Genomic DNA, 20,284 nt, shown 5'->3' with positions numbered 1-20,284 from the left:
CTTATCCTTATCAATTTGCATATGATCTCTATAAAAAATTATTCTGTATTGTCACCACGTTTCATTCAGCCAAGCAAACAAATTGGAAGTCTTTGGGTCGCATTCAACTTTTTTCTATTGTGTCAAACCTGTTACTCGCTCCAAGTGACTTCTTTCTTAATTTAGTATTCTCTCCGTTTTATAATTCTTGTCTCAAATTTGTCAAAAATGGATGTATCCATTCCTAAAAAATGTCTAGATACATGTAATATTTCTACAAGAATGATGGAACGGAGTGAATATCGTTTAAGTTGGTTTGCCACGTTAGGACAAAAGAAAAGATTTTGTATACTACTCCTTTCTAGTGCAACCACGATAAGTATGTATGAACAGAGTGAGTAGCATAATTCTAGAAAAACCAAATCGACCCTTAGTTACATACTCTCCCTCCTTTATAAAATACATGTTGTATAATTTGTTGACCGAACTTTCTGAACTTTGACCGATCATATAATAAACAAAACGTATCAGCATCTGTGGTGGCAAATGAGAATGATCTCCATGGTATCTTAGTTTGAAACGTACATGCTGATACATTTTGCTATATGATATAAGTTTGGTCACACTCTAGGAAATTTGACATCTTATATTTTAGAACGGAAGGAACTATATACTTACGGATGCATTATACATAGCTTAATTTTAGTCTTCAAACGTGATCTACACTTCAAATTTCCTTTGTTTGAAGTGCAAGAATGTGACAGGTTTGCATTTGCTAGTCAAAAATTTGCGAGATTTCATAAATGTATTTTTATACATCTTAGACTTGATTTTTTTTTGTGGTTATTTGGATCACCTCGCTCCTAGGACGGCTCGAACGAACCCTAGCTGTCGGAGGAGGCCGACGGGTGAAGCCCGCAGATGGCGGTGGTGGGGCTTTCGCACCGGGTAGTTCTGGAGCGAGAGGGGGCAACACGGGCCACAACAAGAGCAGCCGCACAGGTTGTGGCGAGCGGCACGGGCTTTTGAGCCCTATCCTCGCCTGTCGGAGGGGATGACCCCAGGTAGGGTCATGACGACACATATTAGCCGAGATAGCGATGGCAAAGCCGGCACAGGCAAGTACGTCGGCATCCTTAAGCCGAATTGATAATAGACCGGCATACCAAGGGTATGTCGGCATATCTATCTTGTCTTATGTGATTGCAGGATAAGCACAAGTAGTTTGATCTCGACCAATGCCGAGATGCGTCAACGATCTTATACTGAGCACATGGCGCAAAGTAAAGCAGCGCCCCCTGTAAGATCCCGGGACCGGAATTATACAATTTAGCCTCAAATTGCTAACATTTGCATAATTCAAGCCTCAGGTGCTTAACCTACGATAAACACCTCAATACATACATGCATTAATGTGCTCATCGCAGGATTTTGCAACATGAATATCATTACCAAAACTCTACAGAAGAGAGTAATTACAAAGCTCATACAGGGAGCAGAATAACAATTATTACAAAAAGAGGACACATGTCCCAACATTACATCATTACATCATTACATCAGCGGAAGTCGAATTATGTCCGAGTACAGACAAGAATACAGCATGGCCTGAAGAGGCTGGAAGCTGGAAGGAAACCCGCCACGAGTCTCAGAACCCTTATCTGGATCTCCTGGCTAAATTCAACGTCGTGCTCCCCGAAGAAGCTAGCAGCTCACCTGCTCTGCTGGAACCTCTAAAGAAAACAACGTTGCAAAGCAACCGAGTACAAAGTACTCGCAAAACTTACGGGGAGAACTAAACTAAATATGCAACAAGTCTCAAAGAAGGGATATGGTGGGGTTATGCAGCAGCAACAATATCTGGAGAGACACTCTAATAACAACATCTAAGTAGAGGATGAGAAGCGTCTACTAAGTGAGGTGATTAACCTATTTACTAAACACCAAACAACACAATCCTCATATCACCCCCTCAACACCCTGTGAGGAAGCAATCCAAAGGACACTCACACTTAAGCAGTTTAAGCATATCCATGATTAAGGCTAATTACTACTCAAGTTTTTGAGATTAAGTTGGTTAAGTTCTCTATGATCAAGTAATGACCAACCAAGTCGTCCATAACCGCGGACACGGCTTTCCGAAAGATTTATCCCTGCAGGGTGTGCCAATTTACCCGTACACGTTCGTCCAACCCTTGTTGCCACTAGAGTAGGAACACACAAAGACGTGTGTCGGCAGAATTGGGCGACACGACGTTTCCAAACCCCACAACTAATAAAGGGGACCACCCAACTGAGTCTAATCCGAAACGAGAGCCCGGCCGAAGCGTCGTACGGACTTAAGAGTTGTGAGGATAGATGGTAGTGGTTCAGTGTCCGCAGAATGACCACTCCAGACTAGTGCCCCAATCCTATATGTATGCAAAGTACCAACAAATCTCCAAACACAACACCAGTGTGTATGCGATATGCCAAATGGAACGCCCGAACTATGTGGCTCCTGGAAGAGCTATGAAACGAGTACTAAGCCGAGGGGGAACCCATATATTCTCCCACGAGCGGTTAGTGCGAAGTTTCTTGGGTCGGCGAAAACGAGAACTCAGTCCTTAGGTCGGTGCCAATGGGACAAAACAACAATGCGTTAGCACGGCCTCCCATCGTTGCCTTGTGCAGGTAATAACAAGTCACAGTTTAATAATCGCAATTAAATACAGAAAGTAGCATGTGGATGTAGCAATTGTGTAACCCCAAGTAAGGACACTAGACTAGCAAGCTAAGCAAACTTCGAATGACCAACTAGGGCAATAACAAACATGTGACATGGTAATAGGCATTTGAGTAGAACTGACTAAAGCTATGCAATCCTAAAGGCACAGTGATACGAACTGAGAACGTAACTTAATGCAAGAACGAGAGAGAGGTATTGGGTATAAACAACATGTTCAAGGAATGGCTGCTTGCCTGGATTCTCGGTCGCTGGGCACTGAGAGAGGGGATCCGAAGAAGTGTGGGAACCCGGATCGTCGATGGAGTAAGTCGGAGTCGCTAACGTAAAGAACCAAATCACCGAATACACAAATAAGGTAACAATCAATAGGTGCAATGCACAATACAACATGAAATGGCATGTGACATCATGATGCAACAATATGCAAGCGAATTGATTCCATTAGCAACAAAGTTAGCCATTAGGTGACTTAATTAAAGTAAACAACAGCTTTAAAGGACTCAAATGGCCTAACCAAGAATGCTACTGTGTTCTACCAGTTACAGGGATCAACTTTGATGTTTACATTAAATACAGATGAGCTACCAGTTTTAAAATAGAGACTAGACAAGTTCATACGTTTGAATTTTGAAATTTGAAACCCCAAAGTGTAAATCTAATTGCACAGTTAAATTCCTTGCATTTTTCTAATTCCAAAACATATATGGTTCGCTCACTTTGGTTTTAGCATGCATTTACTAGGATTTAAACAAGATAAAACAACTTCTGGAATTCCAAAACAAAAGAAAACACACAGAGAACTAAATCTACTCGAGCGCAGCTAGCCTGTGCGGCTGACAGCGGGCCTAGGAGAGCTGACGAGGCAGGCGCGCTGCGCTGGCTGCCCGCGGTCACTGACCAACGGGTCCCACTTGTCAAGGTCGGTCAAGAGGTAAAAAGGTTGGTTCTACCCTTGCAGCCGAGGGAGATCGAACGGACGAGCAAGGTAACCAGACGGGCTGCGGATCGGATCTTGCTAGATCTAGGGCACAAACCCTCTTAAACTAAAGAGGAACGCTGGTGGCTCGCGGGCGCGTGCGGCGGCCACGGCAGCGACTCGTCGGCGGCGACCACGCGTCACGGCGGAGCACAAGGCGATGCCTTTTCTCGTTCCAAGTTCGAAGGGGAGCAAGTTGCCTCGAAGGACAACACACAAGCTCCGCTGGAGCGCTGGCGCGGCATGGAGCAGAGCTCGCCGGTGGCGGGTTCAGGGCACGTCGCGGCAACCTAGGGCTACGATGAACTAAAACGGGCGCGGAAAGGAGCGGGAGAGAGAGAAGCTCACCCTGAAGCCGTAGGAGGAAGCTGACGGGGATGCGATGGAAGGTTCATCGGAATTTCGCCGGAGAAGTGACGGCGGCCGGAGTCGAAGAAGAGGAGCTAGGCGACGACGTAGGCGATCTCGATCGATTCCTTGCGTCCAGAAGAAGAGCAGCTCCGGGCAAACAAGGTGACGCGTGCGGTTCTTCTTGGTTCGGGCTGGAACGGCGGCGCGACGTGAAGGCACCTGCGGCTCGGAAAAGGGGGCGACGACGGCGCGCAGAAAGGGGGGAGGAGAGCCTACCTAGGGTTTCTCCTTGAGCTAGGGTTGAGAGGAGGTGCGGGGCTTGCTTAAATAGGCGGCGCGGAGCTTCCTGTCGTTGTCGACGTCGACGTGGCGCGGGGAGGCTCCATTGGTCAGGAGGAAGAAAGCAGAGGAGGACGAAGCCCCTATGAGAGAGATGGCATAAACTGGGAAAGGCGCCTTCGCGGCTAGGAGGCGGAACACGGGCGCCCGCAGAGAAGTGGGGCCGTGGGGAGGCGCGTTGCTGGGCTGCGGCGCTGCGCGGGGAAAGCTAGGTCGAGGCTGCTGGCGCGCGCGAAGGAAAAGGTGGGGCGAGGTGGCTGGGCCGACTCGGGCCGAAAGGTAAGCAGGTAGGTTTTCCTTTTTCTCTTTCCTTTTCCTTTTTCTGTTTTCCCTTTTGCAAATATCTTTGGATTCAAAATTCAAATAACATTTTTGAAGAGCTGAGGAATAGGAGAATTTAATTATGGTACTAGTATTTGGAAAATATTCAAATGGGAATAAAAGATTGTAAAAACCATTTGACTCTCTATTGTAAAATATAGGAAAAGGAATTCAAACTCAAAGAAGGGAATGATGATTCATATTTGAATCTTCTAGCAAATTCAAACAACAAGTTGAATTGTAAATTTCAAATTTATGTGAAGCAAAGAAGAGATGACATGGCATGGATGCAAAAGTAAAATGTTATGCAACAAGAAATAAATTACAAACAAGTCCAACAAGGGCTTAAATGTAAAATGTTGCTCTTGGGCTGTTACAACTTTCCCCACTCAAAGGAATCGCGTCCCGAGATTCCAAAAGAAGGAAGGGAAGGAAGTGGAATACTCGTTCCGACGATGGTCTTCGCGTTGCGATGGTTCATCCTTGAAGAGCTTGACGGTCTTGTCGAACAGCGATATTCGGCTTCACGAAGGATGTGAACCAAACGCTCCGGATAGAAAGGTCAAGGACTAGATATAGAAGCGAAGCAGAGCATAGGACAAGTGAAAAACGAGTACCTTAGAGAGGTTGGAGGAAGGTTGAAGCAAACAAGAAACTTGAAAAGGTGAATGTATCGCGGAGCGAACATGTCCTTGATACCTGAACGATGTGCACCTCACAACAAGGTAACACGAAGAAAAGATTGGTCACCGGGTGCATATACCAAGACTAATGTCCTGATTTTAGTGCAACTGGGTGGAAAAGGAGAGGAGTGCCATGAGCATCTTTGAGAAACAAATCTCTTAGACCTTGATGATTAGGAACAACGATGCATCCTTACAGAACACAGTTCCTTCGTCATCAATCGTGAAACTCTTGGACACGGAATTACCAGCAGTAATCTCATAAATGAGCTTATGGGCAAGGAGAAACAAAAAGTGGAGCATTCCGAATTTTGTCTTCCAACGTTGACATAACAATCAGGTCGGCAAGATAACCTTGTGGAATGAGAGCAGGTTGACAAACCTTAAACATGAGGTTGTTGCAAAAAGAATTGCGACTAAGGCGTCAGCCATAACAATAGCTTTGCCCGAAGTGTGAAATTGTCAAAACAAAGTCTTCGATGTTCTCAATTCAACGTCACGGTCTGAGATTAAGATCATGTGGTGAAAACATACTTGAGGCTTTGGTTCTCGAAAAGGATTTCGCAACGGTTGCCGAGCAAGTAATGTCACTAGACTTTGAGAGAAAGAAACAAGTGCAAGAATTTAAGATCATGAGTCGGATAGTTGTATGTTCGTGAAAACGAAGTTAGCGAGACGCATACGCCACAACTTTATGATCTTGTAAGAGAATGGCGCCTAGACCTTAGTGAGAAACATCTCAAAATATCCAAAAAGAGCTTGAAGAGTCTAAAGGATCTAGAACTAGAAAAGGGTATCAGAGTTAGGTTACCATTCTAGGAAAACTGTGGGTTAGGAAGCTTATCTTTCAAGATATGGAAACTCATCGCACTGTGAGGTCCAAAGGAAACAGTTATCCTTCTTGAAGATAATAGCGAAAGGAAGGCGACCTTTGGGTCTGATATCGGCCGCCTCATCGTCCGCGTCTGATATCGGACCCTCCACAAACTTATGCACGTCGGCATACTGGATGAAGGAGTAGGCCCGTTCTTAACGTCTCGCAATGAGCTCCGGGTCCGAAAGGAAGGGCGAGCCGACATGCATGGACTGCAGCACATCAAGGTTAATGCCGTCGTACGAGGAAAGTATGAACGACAGTGCCTCGTCGGCGCCGACACGAGCGGCCGACTCTCGCCACTCGCTCAGCCAGTCCTCCACCCCCAGGAGACGCTTGGCTAATTCCGGGATGCCACTCGGAGCTTCTTCTCCCGGCCACAGAGCTCGTAAGGCGCGGATGCTAGCATTAAGCATGTCGACCCCGAAGGACTTCAGTGGCTTGACGTGGGTCCAGATGCTGATGAGGTAGTCCTCCACATCGTACTCCGAGGGCAATGCCTTGGCTGAATCCCTTTTTCCGCGAGCTCTGATCACGGCAGCTTGAGCAGTCTCGGTAGAGTGTGGGAAATTTTTTGACAAGGACAAAGAAGAAATAATGAATCTCGGCATACCATTGTTGTCGGCTTAGTGATCAACGGAAGAGATTTGAGTTAAGGCAACTTACTGGCCAGCAGTCCATCTATCTTGCCGAGATCCTTAGCGCACAGGTTGAGCGTGTGGGCGCTCTCGGCCTTCTCCTCCTCAGCAGACTTGGCTCGAGCCTCGGCTTTGGCGACAAGATCTTTACATTTCTGCACTTCGCCTTCCAGGCGTATCTTCTCGTCGGCTTGAGTGGAGAGGGCCGAGGTAAGTTGAACTACCTCGGCCTTGTGCGCCTTGGCTTGCGCTTCAAGTTGCGCCCTCAGCCGGGCCACCTCATCTCGGTGCTGGTCCTCCAACCGAGTTTTCTCCCCTGTTTGAAAGACATTAATGACAAGAGTCCAAGATTGAAATGGATGCAACACGAGATAATGACTAGGTCATACCTTGCACTTCCGCGACGCGCTTCAAGAGCTCCGACACTTGAGCATCGTTCCCGGCTGCGTATGAGGGCACATATCAGTCTTCACAGTACATAGATAGTTGAACATAGCTTTTATGTCGGTGGAAATATACTCACTCTTGTTTTGCTGTTCAGCCACCAAAGCTTTGTCCTTTGCCGCCAATTTCTAGTGCGTTGCGAGCAGGACTTTGAAGGTGGCGTTGCGCTTATTCATGCAGCTCTGCAAGAAGGTGATCCACAGTTAGTTCTATTACAGTGACAAGTCAACAGTTATCAGCTTCAGGCCGACTATTCTAAACTCGGCCTGGATCTCGGGGAATAGTGTTTGAAGTTTTTAAGCTTCAGGACGGCTATTCTAAACCTGGCCTGAATCTCGGGAAATAGTGTTTGACGTTTTTTAAGCTTCAGGCCGACTATTCTAAACCCGGCCCGGCCTGAATCTCGGGGAATAGTGTTTGAGGTTTTTTAAGTTTCAGGCTGACTATTCTAAACCCGGCTTGAATCTCGGGGAATAGTGTTTGAGGTTTTTTAAGCTTCAGGCCGACTATTCTAAACCCGGCCTGAATCTCGGGGAATAGTGTTTGAAGCTCCTAAGTTTTGCAGAGTGTTTGAGGCTTTCTAAAATGAGCTTCAGGCCGACTAATTCCTACTCGCCCTAAACCTCGGGGACTAGGAGTATGCATACTAGAGATAGAGTAAAAAACTTCAAGGAATTTTGTGTACCTCGGCTGCTCGGCTGGACTCGAACAGGGTGACCCTCGTCTGGAACATCCGGGCCGCCACCGATTCCGGAGTCGCCGCCACAGGTGGTGGCCCCACCAGAGCGTTCTGTTGCGCTGCCTGGATGGTGCCAGAGTTCACCTCGTAGCTGTTGGCGCTGTTCCAGTCCATCATGTACTGGCCAAGTGACCCTAGCTATGCCCGCTCGCTGTCCTAAGGGGAACTCCTTGAGTACCCCAGACGGATGGCGAGCCGGAAGAACTCGGAGGTTGTTGTCCCGCCGGGATGGCGGAGCTCCTGGTCTTCTTAGGTCGTGCAGCCACTAGTTGAGTCGCTTGCGGCTGCGGCGGCGGCGGCGGCGAAGTTGTTGTTGCTTGGGGTCCTTGGGGTCCTTGGGGTTGTGTGGCCGGCTGTTGAGAATCCATGGCCAGCGGCTGTGGCTGCGTATTAGGCGCTGCTGCCAAGGGAGCAGGCTCGGTCGCCGAAGTCCCGGCCACAGATGTCCCGGCTTGTGCGACGCTCGAAGCGTCGATGCCAGGGCCGACATCCCGGACGGGGGATGTCGGATCTGCGGCGGTCTCGGTTTCTCCCGTGGCCTGAGTTGAAGGCTCTGCACGTGGAGACGAGGCTGCTGGAATCTCCGACGCAATGCAGGTCTGAGACTGTGTAGCCGTTAGGGCCTCCCTGCAAGAATGAAAGTTTGTCACCTTCATGACGATTAAGAAAAATACCGACATTGGAAGATCGAAATGCTATAAATCTTACCCGGCGACCATGGGCTTCGGCTTCGGTTGCCGCCCAGCGGTTTTCTTCCGCTTCAAGGTCCTGGAAAGGTCGGTCTCGGCGATGCGCTTCTCACCGGCCGACACTGTAGCAGCAGCTGGACCCAACGCCACAGCAGGGGCTGGATCATCCGAGTCAGTTGTTCCCGGATCAATGCAGGCATGAATATTTTGGTGATAAGTATTCTGATATCTATGAGAAGATGTCGGGAGTCATTACCTACGGCACGACAGGGGCCGGCATGAGATATCGGCATGTGGTCCTCTGAGTCCGGGTCCTCCTGGTCAGCTACCAAGCGCTCGCTTCCGAAGCGCTTATCCGGCAAATACCCGTCCTCATTGTGCTAAAGGGTAAATCTCTGCACAAAGTATAAGGTTGCGCCGATATAAGTCATTGTCGGATGGAAGCCGGCATAACAATCATGTCGGATGAAAATCGAAGACATATACAAATAAAGACTTGCCGGGGGCGCACGGTTCTTCCGGCTGAACGGAATCATGCCCTAGCTCCAGTTCTCGGACAGGTTCGTCTTGGCGATCGCTTTAACTCGGCGCCGGACTTCGAGTTTGTCCAGCCTGATGGTCGAAACCCGGTTCGGGTCGAAATGGCCTCTATAAAAACACATCTTGTGTGTTCGGCGTTGGAACGGGCATACCCGCCGCAACACAAATGTCGCCAGCAGGTCATCGGCCGTCATCCCATTCTCCTTGAGCTCGATGATGCAAGCATGAACCTCATTGATCTCCTGAAGAGAGTCTTTGGGGTCATATTTCCAGTTCTTCTTTTCCTCTGGTGGACCGACTACGAATCAGGGCAGGTTGATCCTTTTGGTGTCGAAGGAGTTCTTGATGTAAAAGAAGGTCTTGAGCCATTTCTCGCAGGACTCAAGACCTTGGATCCGAGAGAAGATGGAACCTCGGCGGGGTATAAAGGTGGCGGCGGCATTGGGTCATGGGCTTAGCGGCGCCGAGATTGTCCTTATCGGGAAGGACCTGGGGCCAGAACATAAAGTACTTGGCCCACAAGTCAACAGAGGGCCAGAGGCCGAGATAACTCTCACAGCAGCTGACAAATGCCGAGAGAGTGAGGATGGCGTTAGCCGGAAGGTGGTGTGGCTGGAGGCCGAAATAGTCTAAGAACTTCCTAGTGAAGTCGCTAGCCGGGAACCCAAACCCGCGTTTGAAATGAGCAACGAAGACGACACACTCACCGGGCTCAGGTGTTGGCACGACCTCATCGCCGGGGATCCGGCATTCCACCCCCTCCGGGATCCGCCAGGTGCGGCGGAGCTAGTCGATGTCCGCCGGCGACACGTCGGAGCCCTCCCATCCGGCGCGCTCCGAGCCAGTGTCCTCCTCTGCGTGCTGAACGGCGGGGTCGACGGCGGCAGCATCGCGGGAAGAAGAGGCCATTGCTCGAAAACAGATCTAGGTTTGGGGTCCGGCGAGGAGCTAGTGGCGCAGGACGCAGGCGAGCAAGAGAACGGCGGCGGAGAGCCAGGCAAGCGCGCGCAAGGGTGCAGCGGCGAGCTAGGCTGCTGGAGATTAGGACAAGCGGTGGCAGAAAAGCTTCGAGCTCGCAGCAATGGCGGGGCGCGCGAGAGCAGAGGGAGAGCAAGGGTTTCGGGGGAAAGTGAAAGCTATTTCACCCCGTCCCCCTATTTATAACGGGGGCGCACTAATGGGGCGCGGATCTTCCGTGCCCACGATCCCCGTGGCCAACGGTAAAACCACACACGATCATGGGGGCGTTTAACCTCGTAAACGGCGCACGCGCACGATTACTGGACGACGTGGCGTAGTAAATCCCATCGAATCCGGGGAGATAAGGCTTTGCGTGGAAACTGAAATCCCCCCTCTTAATGGCCTGCCAGTTTTCCTGTCTGATGGGACGACACGCTCGCCTCAAAAGGCGCGCCGGCAGTACTTCTGGTCTTATCTTCCCGTTATCTAAGCGGAGCGCAGTGTATGAGCGACAAGTGGCATTAATGTCGGCACAAACGGGTTTTCTATTGTCGGCCGCGATGAAGAAAGGAATCTCGGCTCAAGGCTGAAAATACCGCGCCGACTAAATATGTCGGAATTGCCCGATCTTGGCTAAGAAAGCTCGGGGTTGTCTCGGCATTTTCCTTGGCTCAGCCCTACTAGGCTTTGGTTGCCTGAGTTTTGGAAAACTGTCGTGGCCCGACATCTTTTCCTGTTGAACCACAACAGCTTCAGGGACTAGTGTCGGGGGGATGACCCCGGGTAGGGTCGTGACGACACATATTAGCCGAGATAGCGAGGGCAAAGCCGGCACAGGCAAGTACGCCGGCATCCTTAAGCCGAATTGATAACAGGCCGGCATACCAAGGGTATGCCGCCATATCTATCTTGTCTTGTGTGATTGCAGGATAAGCACAAGCAGTCTGATCTCGGCCAATGCCGAGATGCGTCAACGGTTTTATCCTGAGCACATGGCGCAAGGTAAATCAGTGCCCTCTTTATCACGGGAAAGCAGTCGTTACTCACGTCGTGGTGCCAGGCGACTGCACAGTGACACGCCAAAAAAGGACCGATGACGAAGGCCGGCGCGTGGCTACAGTGCGCGCCGCCTGGCGCTACGAAAAGTAAAGCTGTTTTGTCCCCTGCCGTGCAACCTCAAGGGAACCATGGGGCGTACCCGGCGAGCCCCGTAGAAGATAGGGTTTGCTTTTGGTCCACATGTCAGTGTGACATCGGCGGCCTATAAATAAGGACACCACCCCTCCTGGGAGAGGAGTTCTTCACTCAGTCATTTAGGGTTTTCCCCTTCTTCTTCCTCCTCAAGAAACAGCTCAAGGAGCACCATTGTAGCCCTCGGTATCTCGAGTAATACTACAAAGTAGGAGTAGGAGTTTTACCTCACTTGGAGGGTTCCGAACCTGGGTAAACCGTGTGTGTTCTTGTGTTGTGCGTGGTTCTAATCACGTCCTCCCTCCTCCGGTTCCTCCTTCGTCCATCAGCCTCAACATAAGCCATCCTATGGCATCTGCCGTGACACCACCACGACATCGTCCCTGGGGTGGCTAGTGGTGGCTCATCCAGCATCGCCGCCGCCTGCAATTCCTCGTCACGCCCTATCCTCTGTCACATTGTCGTCAAAACTGCTTTCAACGAAGCAGATGATCAAATCTAGATTGTTTTGACATACTTGTGGGACCAAACTTAGACTTTGGCCATATTTGGTAGACCAAAATTATAGCTTTTTCCTTATGAAACGCCGAAAAGGAAACGGAACCATTACAAATCTCAAACCAGCAAACAGATAATTTCATTTCATTTCGTGAAACGAAGCCAAGTACATTGGACCATCCAACTATCCAAGACAGGATGATCTTGTGGTGAAACCATCCTGAAAAGAATGCATTGTTGCAGAAGCAAGCGTTGACTTATACAACATGTGTCTTTTTTTTTCAAGCTTATCACAGATTGATACCCTGCCTCACCACACTGGCCACACACCACTATTCCCCTGGATATCGATTCCTTGCAACGGAGATTGCAACATGCAACTAGAAATGATTCCCGAATGCGTAGAATGGAAAAAAAAAGTGGAAGCAACAGGATTATATTGTGAAGCTGAAAGCTGAAAAAGGACAGAACCATGGCCTTTCTTTCTAAGGATGTCCTAATCTTTGTTTTTCCCACTCACTAAGAATTGTTGGTGTTGCTAATGCCACGTAACAGTGAAAGATAGCAGTGCAGATAGGAAATTATCCATAATTACATGTCTCCATCTAGCATAATGGGCAACTTTGCCTTTATAAGCTGACATCACTTTCACCTAATAAATTTCTTCAGATGTCTAATCATTACGGAAATTAGCTAACCACAAAATAAAACGGGAAGCTGGGAATCTGCTCTAGTGCCGTGCCGGCAGAGTCCATGTCAACCTGTGCCGTGCCGGCAATTTGCTGGGATATTTCAGTGTGAACGATCCAACAAGAAAAAACAATTACTTCCACAGAACAACAAAATTGTTTAGTCAAGGATTAGTTATGCCACCTTTTTTCTATTAACCTATTGCACAATGGAAGGAAACCTCGTAAGATATGGATGGAAAACAAAGAAAGCAGCAGCACAAGTACTTGAAGAAATCTCATTCTCCAGCCTTTAGCCAACTCCAAGCATGCTGTGCAACTCAAGAGACTGTCGCCCATCACTAATCCATAGTTTCACTATTCAACACCAAAGAAAAGATACACCTCAACTGGTAGCAATTGCACTAACTTCGATGCGAGTATGCGACAGGGGAGAGTGTCGAACCATATTTACAAGAGGAATTGCTAATGGGTCACAGCAACAGCCAGTGCACTGAAATCAGCTAGGATGAGAGACAACTATGGAAGAGGCTATCAACAGGTTGGTTCCTTAGAAGATGAAGCTGACCAGTAGGTGCTTGTATATGTCAGAACTCAGAGGTACTTTGCTCTCCGCACAACCTAGTTCTAGAACCGTAATGGACTACACGAACGGTTCACTCGAGACACCTGACAAAGAAAGTTTATTTTATCACATAATGTCCAAGGTTAATTTTATACACACCTATTCTTTGTCTCTTGATGTTTGAAGCGAGAACTTACGATATGTGACTTCCATTCAACTTGGCGTCCCTCGGTGACACCAAACTGAGGTTGCCCCCTGACATGATGGAAAATATGAACAAGGACCACGGCATCAAGAGCAGCATACTCTTTCTGCAAAAGGAAGCATGCCGATCTCTATATTAGTAGCCACACTTTATGTCCATGATAAACAATAGTATGCCTTATCAAGTACTCCCTCCGTTCCTAAATTCTTGTTATGATTTTAGTGCAAATTTGAACTAAAACCACGTCAAAAATTTAGGAACGGAGGGAGTACACAGTACTAACAACTTTCAAGTTACAAGGTAAAGCATATTTTGACAATCTGAACTCGCACTTTTGGTCGAGGTAAGCTTAACTCGAGACCAAACTGAAAATATTGCTTGTACATAAGAAAAGAGGTACCACGATAACTGACAAGCTCATTTTTCCAGCAAAAACTTGTATGGATTAGACTTGTATGACATAAACCCTACCTTCTATGTCTTCATGTAAAAACTGTACTCCCTCCATTTCGGTATACCGGGCTGATCTCTCAAATCATCGTAACCAAGGCAGGTCTCACTTAATGGCGTTATTAATGACAGGCTAAAAGGAAAATCGCATTAAATCGGGATTACCCACTCAAAAGCCGAAGCAATTAACTGCTTGTGCGCTTTTTTGGTTTGCATGGCAACAGATGTCACGATTTAACTGGGAAGGTCCTATGTAGGGGGGAGAATTAGGATAGTATTTAATCAGGAAGTTATGACGCGGTGGTATTCCTTCTTCCTGTAATCAATGGGCGTTGCTGTTTGTGGAGTAAACAAGGCGGGCGCTCGTTTGGTACGAGAAGAATCGGGAGATCGGCCGGGTAAACTGGAATCACGAAATCAGCGAGATCAGCCCGGTAAACCGAAACGGAGGGAGTAGAAGTTAATAAAGGGCGCACTACCATGTTCTTTGATTGATTCCTTAAAAAAATGTCCTTTGGTAGCAGTCTATTCTTCTCGAATAGGCCAATTTTCCAACGGCATATATCAAATTAATCCTTCTTATTTATGCAACCCAGATGTGTGTGTGAGAGAGAGTGAGAGAGAGGGGGAGAGAGAGAGAGAGAGAGAGAGAGAGAGCAACAGACCTGATTCTGGCTGAGAGGCCGCTTCTCCCAGTTGCTATTCCGGCGTGTCTTGTTCAAACCAGCTCCTAATATTTTCTGGCAGCATTAGGTAATAGAATAAAGAATATATAAGTGAGATAACTTGTCATAAGCTTTACTCTAAACTCAGGAAATGGTCAAAATCAGTTGGATACCAGTTGACCGGGACATATTTGTGCTATCATGAATACCTTTGACAACCCAGAGAGACCACCAGTAGTTTCTTTAAACAGCTTCTGGATATCAAGCAGCATCTCATAGGACTGAAAACATTGCAATTCTCCATAGGACTGTGACAGTTGATGGAGATCGCATTGCAGGTTATAGCCTTTGGTTTTCAATGGCAAAAAGGAAGTTAGTTCTTCTCTAACAAGCTAAAAAATAAGGAAATGTCCTTGCAAGGAAAACAAGAATATGGGAAGTCTGGAGTGTTTGATCACGTTAATGCAGTACCCAGCTTTAGTAGGTTAGATGAACACATAATTCGCCTGAAGCAGCAGTCCAATGCTTTAGGATCATCTTCGTACAGCTTAATCAGATCAAAGATGAATGCTTTCTTATCTGATGCAATTTGGATGATAGAGACCTGACCATGTACGAAATCTGTCAAGTGAAGAACTAAAATATGCAGAAAGATTAAACGGTTATCCTCTAGCAGTGAGGACTCAAAATATCACGAAACTTAATTGCAACATTGTATTCCCAAAAATTGTCATTGGAAAAAAATTTAGCACCCATATGACATGATGGCACCAATTGGCATAAATTACATCATAAGCTTACAGTAAATTTGGGAGGGGTTGGCAATAAACCAAGCAATCATGGAGGCTGAGAGCAATTTAAACTGAGGCATCACTTACCTTATTAGGTCTGCTGCCTTTCTCAAAATTAGGTTTCCATTCACAATCCACGCCAATGATTTTACAAGCTTCAATATAACTCGTTGCATTAAGTAGTCCTTCAATCTCATCAACCCAGACAATTTCTTCTAAAATCAATGTCTTCAGGTCCAAGTAGTCAGACCGACAGAAGACTTCCTCAGGGACTGCGTCGTGCATAATTAGTGGAAAGAACTCAGTTAGGTTAAACAAATTAGGGTGAGGGTGCGATGCTACACAGTGGGATGCCATCAAAACTGCATAAAAAAATAACACTTGGAACATTAAACCAACAGGACTAAATGGCTCAACTACCACCACACTTACATAATCCGCGTCTGCCAGGTTCCCTTAGATAGTATTATCTGAAATCAGGATGCATAAAATCCAAAGACCATATCACTCTCATTCCGATGACTTGTAGGATAACTATGCATTCACCATCAGCATACTTGTAGAACTGGAGGATGGAACAGCCCCCAACCCCAATCTCAGGTCGTATGGGTGCTTGATGGACGATGGCAGGCCAGGGTTTGAAGCCGCGGCGCCCAAAGCAAGAGATTTTGGAAAGAACAAGGAAGCTGGGACATAAATTCACTTTAGGTTTAATTCCTTGCTTGATTCTGTATAACGTCTGGGCCATAATATAGCGTACAGATTACAACTGACTTGGAAAAGATGAAGTCCTAACCTACTTTTGACTAATAGATTTGGTAATAGCAGAGAAAACTTCTACAGGACGAAAATTCTACCATATCCAGTCTGACTCCTTCACTTATATTTAAACTTCCTAACTTGTCTCAATCCACAGCTCCTGTAGGATTCTTGGACTTGGTACAACGCTGGTAATGTTGGCCCCACATAACACATGCGATCTCATTATCTTTTAGGATTGGTGCTGAGGTATTCTTAAAAAACAGTTGGGAAGCAGAACTGAGCCAAGATGATACGGATTGGCTCGGCCCTTCTTCTCGTGCCAAAGATCTTACAATTTTTTCCAATTTCCATTGGAGTTCTTTATCTCTTTTAGGAACACATAAGAAAAATATGACTCTTCCTTTGTTGGTACTGGTAACTACACTAATGATAAATATTTGCTCTTCTTTTCGGATTGGTTCTCGATTGTACATCTCTTGATGCATTTTTCTATTATAAATGATACACTTAAAAGAAAAGATAAACCTAGTTAAGATGAATTGAGTAATTAAAATACATGCCAAACTTCTAGGATTATATCATTTATGAATCAACTTCTCCATAATTGTAATACTGTAGTGCCGGATGTTAGCCAACCGGACGTAATACAAAGTTGGCACATCACATGCATTAAACTTCCCTATAATATTTTTCTTTCCTGTTGGATTTTAAACTATACAACCTACAGTGAGAAATTAAACCTCAAGGTCATTAATCTGAGAGTACACTACCAGAAACCCCATTTGGCTCCTGAGATCCAGTGAACCCTATAGTTCAAACATCATGAAAATCATGTTATGAAGTTCCAAAAAAATCTGAATTTTTTTTGTACTGTTAGTATAGATGTATACTACATATCTGTACATTTTCGCGTAAAGATTCATTGATTTGTGGTCTGTGTAAAAATACCAAATCTGGGGAGGAAATGGATACCTCAATAGCGCTATTATACATCCCTAGATTTGGTATTTTTACACAGACCACAAATCAATGAATCTTTACACGAAAATGTACAGATATGTAGTATACATCTATACTAACACTACAAAAAAAAAATCAGATTTTTTTTGAAACTTCAAAACATGATTTTCATGATGTTTGAACTATAGGGTGCACTGGATCTCGGGAGCCAAAAATCCTACATGCTTTAATGTACAATTATCAAAAACTACACCGCAGACCTACAGGTTTTAAGGTCGATCTGTCTGAAGTACATTGCCCACATTTTCTCATCATCTTAGGCTTTTCAGTGAATTGTTTCGTGCATAAAAGCCAAGAGGCCCTGAGTTCAAGATCCGACTTATGCGATACTAACAAAATATTGGTTACCCATTCAAGTCAATGTCTTAGGCCTAACAATGCCTAGACATGATGAGGGTGGGTGTTGAAGTATATAACCCACCTTTTCTCATCGGCTTAAGCTTTGCGGTGAATTGGTTTGTGCATGCAACTCAATAAACTGAACTTATCATTTGGTCAGACCACCTGGGCCCACAAGGTAGCGTCTTGAATTGTGCAACCGATGCATGCAGTAAACAACGCATTAGATGACTAGACTACCGACTCATCACACGTGGATTAGAGCCTAGCCTGTAGGTTAGTGATAAAGCTGTTCCGCGATTTGGAGTTCTTTGAATTGATCCTTAAATCAGCAACTTTGCGGAGTTTATACATTAAACCTGTAGTTCTGCGAAATATACTCTTAACTCGATCGTTCTAGTGAGTAACTGAGTACTACTATATAATCCTAAGGAGATATCATTGGAGTGTCTTTTAAACACATAATGCAAGTGTAGAGGCTGTCTTAAGTGTTTACACAAATGAATAGTAAAATCTAGATCTATAGCTTACTGCTGGATTAATGACATCATAGGTGTCAGCTTACCCAAAGAATTGGCATAACCTTCAAGAGAGTATCGTTGGCAAAGCTCATCAACCTTCTCCATATAACCAGCTTCCATAGCTAGATATACCTGTGCAAGAGTTATCAACAAGAAAATGTAAGCATCTAAAGTAGCTAAGGATCAGCTCCCCAAAAAACATCATCTATGCCCCACACCTAACAGAAAAAAAAATTCTCCTACCCACTTCATTGCATGAACAAGGATAATCCTGTATATGAACCTAGGCCTTAATCAACTGAATTGACCTTCTATTGACACAAATATCATCAGTCAATCATGATATAAGGCATGTAAGAACAAAAGCATGTCCAAAAGGCTGATTGTGATAATGTGGACAGAAGTTACCAGGTACTCCATTAGTTTTGTTTCCTTCTTGGCACGGACTTCTGCAACATCCCAGCACCCTTTCTCCGCCAGCTTCTTTAGTGAACTGCAAACACAATAAATTCACAATTCTAAAGAAAAGTAAATAATATAGTCTACAACTAATTTCCATTGAGCGACAGGAAAGTCACCTCTCTTTATACAAATAATTAACATCTGGGAACTCTTCTGTAAGGTCATATTGTTTCACCAACTCATTTGCACCTTTTAGCATTTTAATATCTAGATACTTCTGAATCAGCACAACTATCATTTCTTTTCCCATGAAAGCAGCCCACTCCTCTGCCTCCTTGAATTGATTACTTCCCATAAGTGTTATGAGAAATGACTCGTCACAACATTGGATGGAAAATCGCGTTATCAGGGCCACAGCAGTCACATAAGATTCTGATTTCATAAAGCACTGCACATACTGTTTGAGATGTTCTCTTGTTTTCTCTACATCTCCAAAATCTAACTTTGAACCATACAAAGCATGGGCCATATCTTTCAACTCAATATCAAATGTCTCAAGAAGCTTCACCAATATGCGTTCCTCATGGGGTACAACAGAAGCAAGAATGTCTAGAACAAGTTGTGCAGCAAGACACTTTGCATCAATGAAGTCTTCCTGTACCGATTCCATCGACTTCAAATGCCTCAAAGAAGATATCAACATATGGCTGAACCCTTCAGCATGACTATGGCCCAGCAAAGGTACAATGTACATGCATTGAACAATGTATGTGAATGGGCCGGGCTGAGGAGCATTATGCAATGCGCTTTTAACCTGCTGCTGAAGGATCCTGAACTTCAGGGTTGCTTTGTGGGTTCCTAAATTAAAGCTTACAGGAGGTCAGGTATGAAAAGCATAAACGAGAAGATCGAGGATCAAGTTGACATGAAAGCAAAAGGCACATAGTAATCTATGATGGAGTAGACAAGTACAGCTTTTCCTTACCTAAGCATAAATTGTATAAAGTTTTAAAAGCAAGAGAATCAAGACCCTGTGCTATAGCAGAAATCATATTGCAATAATAAATTTAACCTCATCCCAGTCATACATTCACAGGATCTACTCTGAACTAAATCTGAAACGACCAATGTTCAAAATGTGATGTTTAATTTCTACCACAAGTTATGTTTGTTTTGGAATATTCTGTTTCCGTAGCCAAACAAAACTAATTGCAGCGGGCCTTAGAAAAGAAAAGACCTTCAACAAAAAAAATGTAAATATTGAACCACACAAGTACATTATACACGAAAACTTTAGGATAACATGAAGGAAATAGGTATACCATATAGGTAGCTGTCCTTCAAAAGATACATAAAAGTAGCCGCGGAAACATGTGACAGATCTGAAAATGAGTGTAAGCATATGGAGCGATATTCACTATTTTGACTGCTTTCATAGTCTTCCTGAATCACTGCCTTGAGACAACCCATACTTTAAATTATACCTACCCTGTGCACCAACTCCTTCTCCGCGCTCTCTTTTGGGGATCAGAAGATTCCTGGTACCATGAGATTCTAGGGTTTGTGGCTTCGAAGGGGGGAGAAAATGTTGGGAGGGGGGCGGAAGCGGAACCGAGAGAAGGACTAGCTCACTAGCGCCACGCCAGCACGTGAGCCTGGAAGAACCACGGCTTGGTCGGTCCTGATCCGACCCCAGGTTTCCGTTTTCGGCTCTCTTCTTTTCCGATGGGCTGCTCGTGTCCGTGCAATTTTCGCATCCGGGCGTGTCGGTTTCGGTTCATCGGGTTCTTAAATTTCGGTTCCTGAGAATTCATGACCGGTTGGTTTTTTGAAAAAAAATCATGACCGAATGGGAAACGGCGTCGTGGGGGAATGGCTGTCCGACGGGTTGCTCGAACCTGGAGACGGCGTGTGATGGCTGACGG

General features: G+C 45.8%; 1 protein-coding gene and 1 long non-coding RNA gene across 4 annotated transcripts; both read right to left on the bottom strand.

Moving 5' to 3' along the window:
- Positions 1–5,980: 5,980 nt before the first annotated feature.
- LOC112271029 lies at positions 5,981–7,517 on the bottom strand. The gene is made up of 3 exons (XR_002963808.1): positions 7,413–7,517; positions 7,279–7,332; positions 5,981–7,205 (listed from the first exon to the last, which is right to left on the bottom strand). It is a non-coding gene; the product is annotated as an uncharacterized LOC112271029 (long non-coding RNA).
- A 5,334-nt stretch (positions 7,518–12,851) lies between these two features.
- On the bottom strand, positions 12,852–19,991 carry LOC100837681 (exonuclease mut-7 homolog). Of its 3 annotated transcripts, none has more exons than XM_024459733.1 (10): positions 19,682–19,991; positions 18,536–19,217; positions 18,366–18,450; positions 18,002–18,089; positions 15,403–15,587; positions 14,996–15,128; positions 14,698–14,870; positions 14,525–14,599; positions 13,402–13,515; positions 12,852–13,308 (listed from the first exon to the last, which is right to left on the bottom strand). In XM_024459733.1, the coding sequence occupies exons 1-10, from the start codon at positions 19,827–19,829 to the stop codon at positions 13,267–13,269; spliced, it is 1,725 nt and encodes a 574-aa protein (XP_024315501.1). In that variant the 5' UTR covers positions 19,830–19,991; the 3' UTR covers positions 12,852–13,266. The 3 variants fall into 3 exon arrangements, with proteins under 3 accessions (XP_024315501.1, XP_010231509.1, XP_024315502.1); XM_010233207.3 differs by having other exon boundaries at positions 14,734–14,870; XM_024459734.1 differs by having other exon boundaries at positions 19,848–19,980.
- Between the last annotated feature and the right edge of the window lie 293 nt (positions 19,992–20,284).

Source organism: Brachypodium distachyon, chromosome 2 (genome assembly GCF_000005505.3).
Source record: "Brachypodium distachyon strain Bd21 chromosome 2, Brachypodium_distachyon_v3.0, whole genome shotgun sequence".
Lineage (NCBI taxonomy): Eukaryota > Viridiplantae > Streptophyta > Magnoliopsida > Poales > Poaceae > Brachypodium > Brachypodium distachyon.
This window is presented reverse-complemented; position numbering and strand designations above follow the sequence as displayed.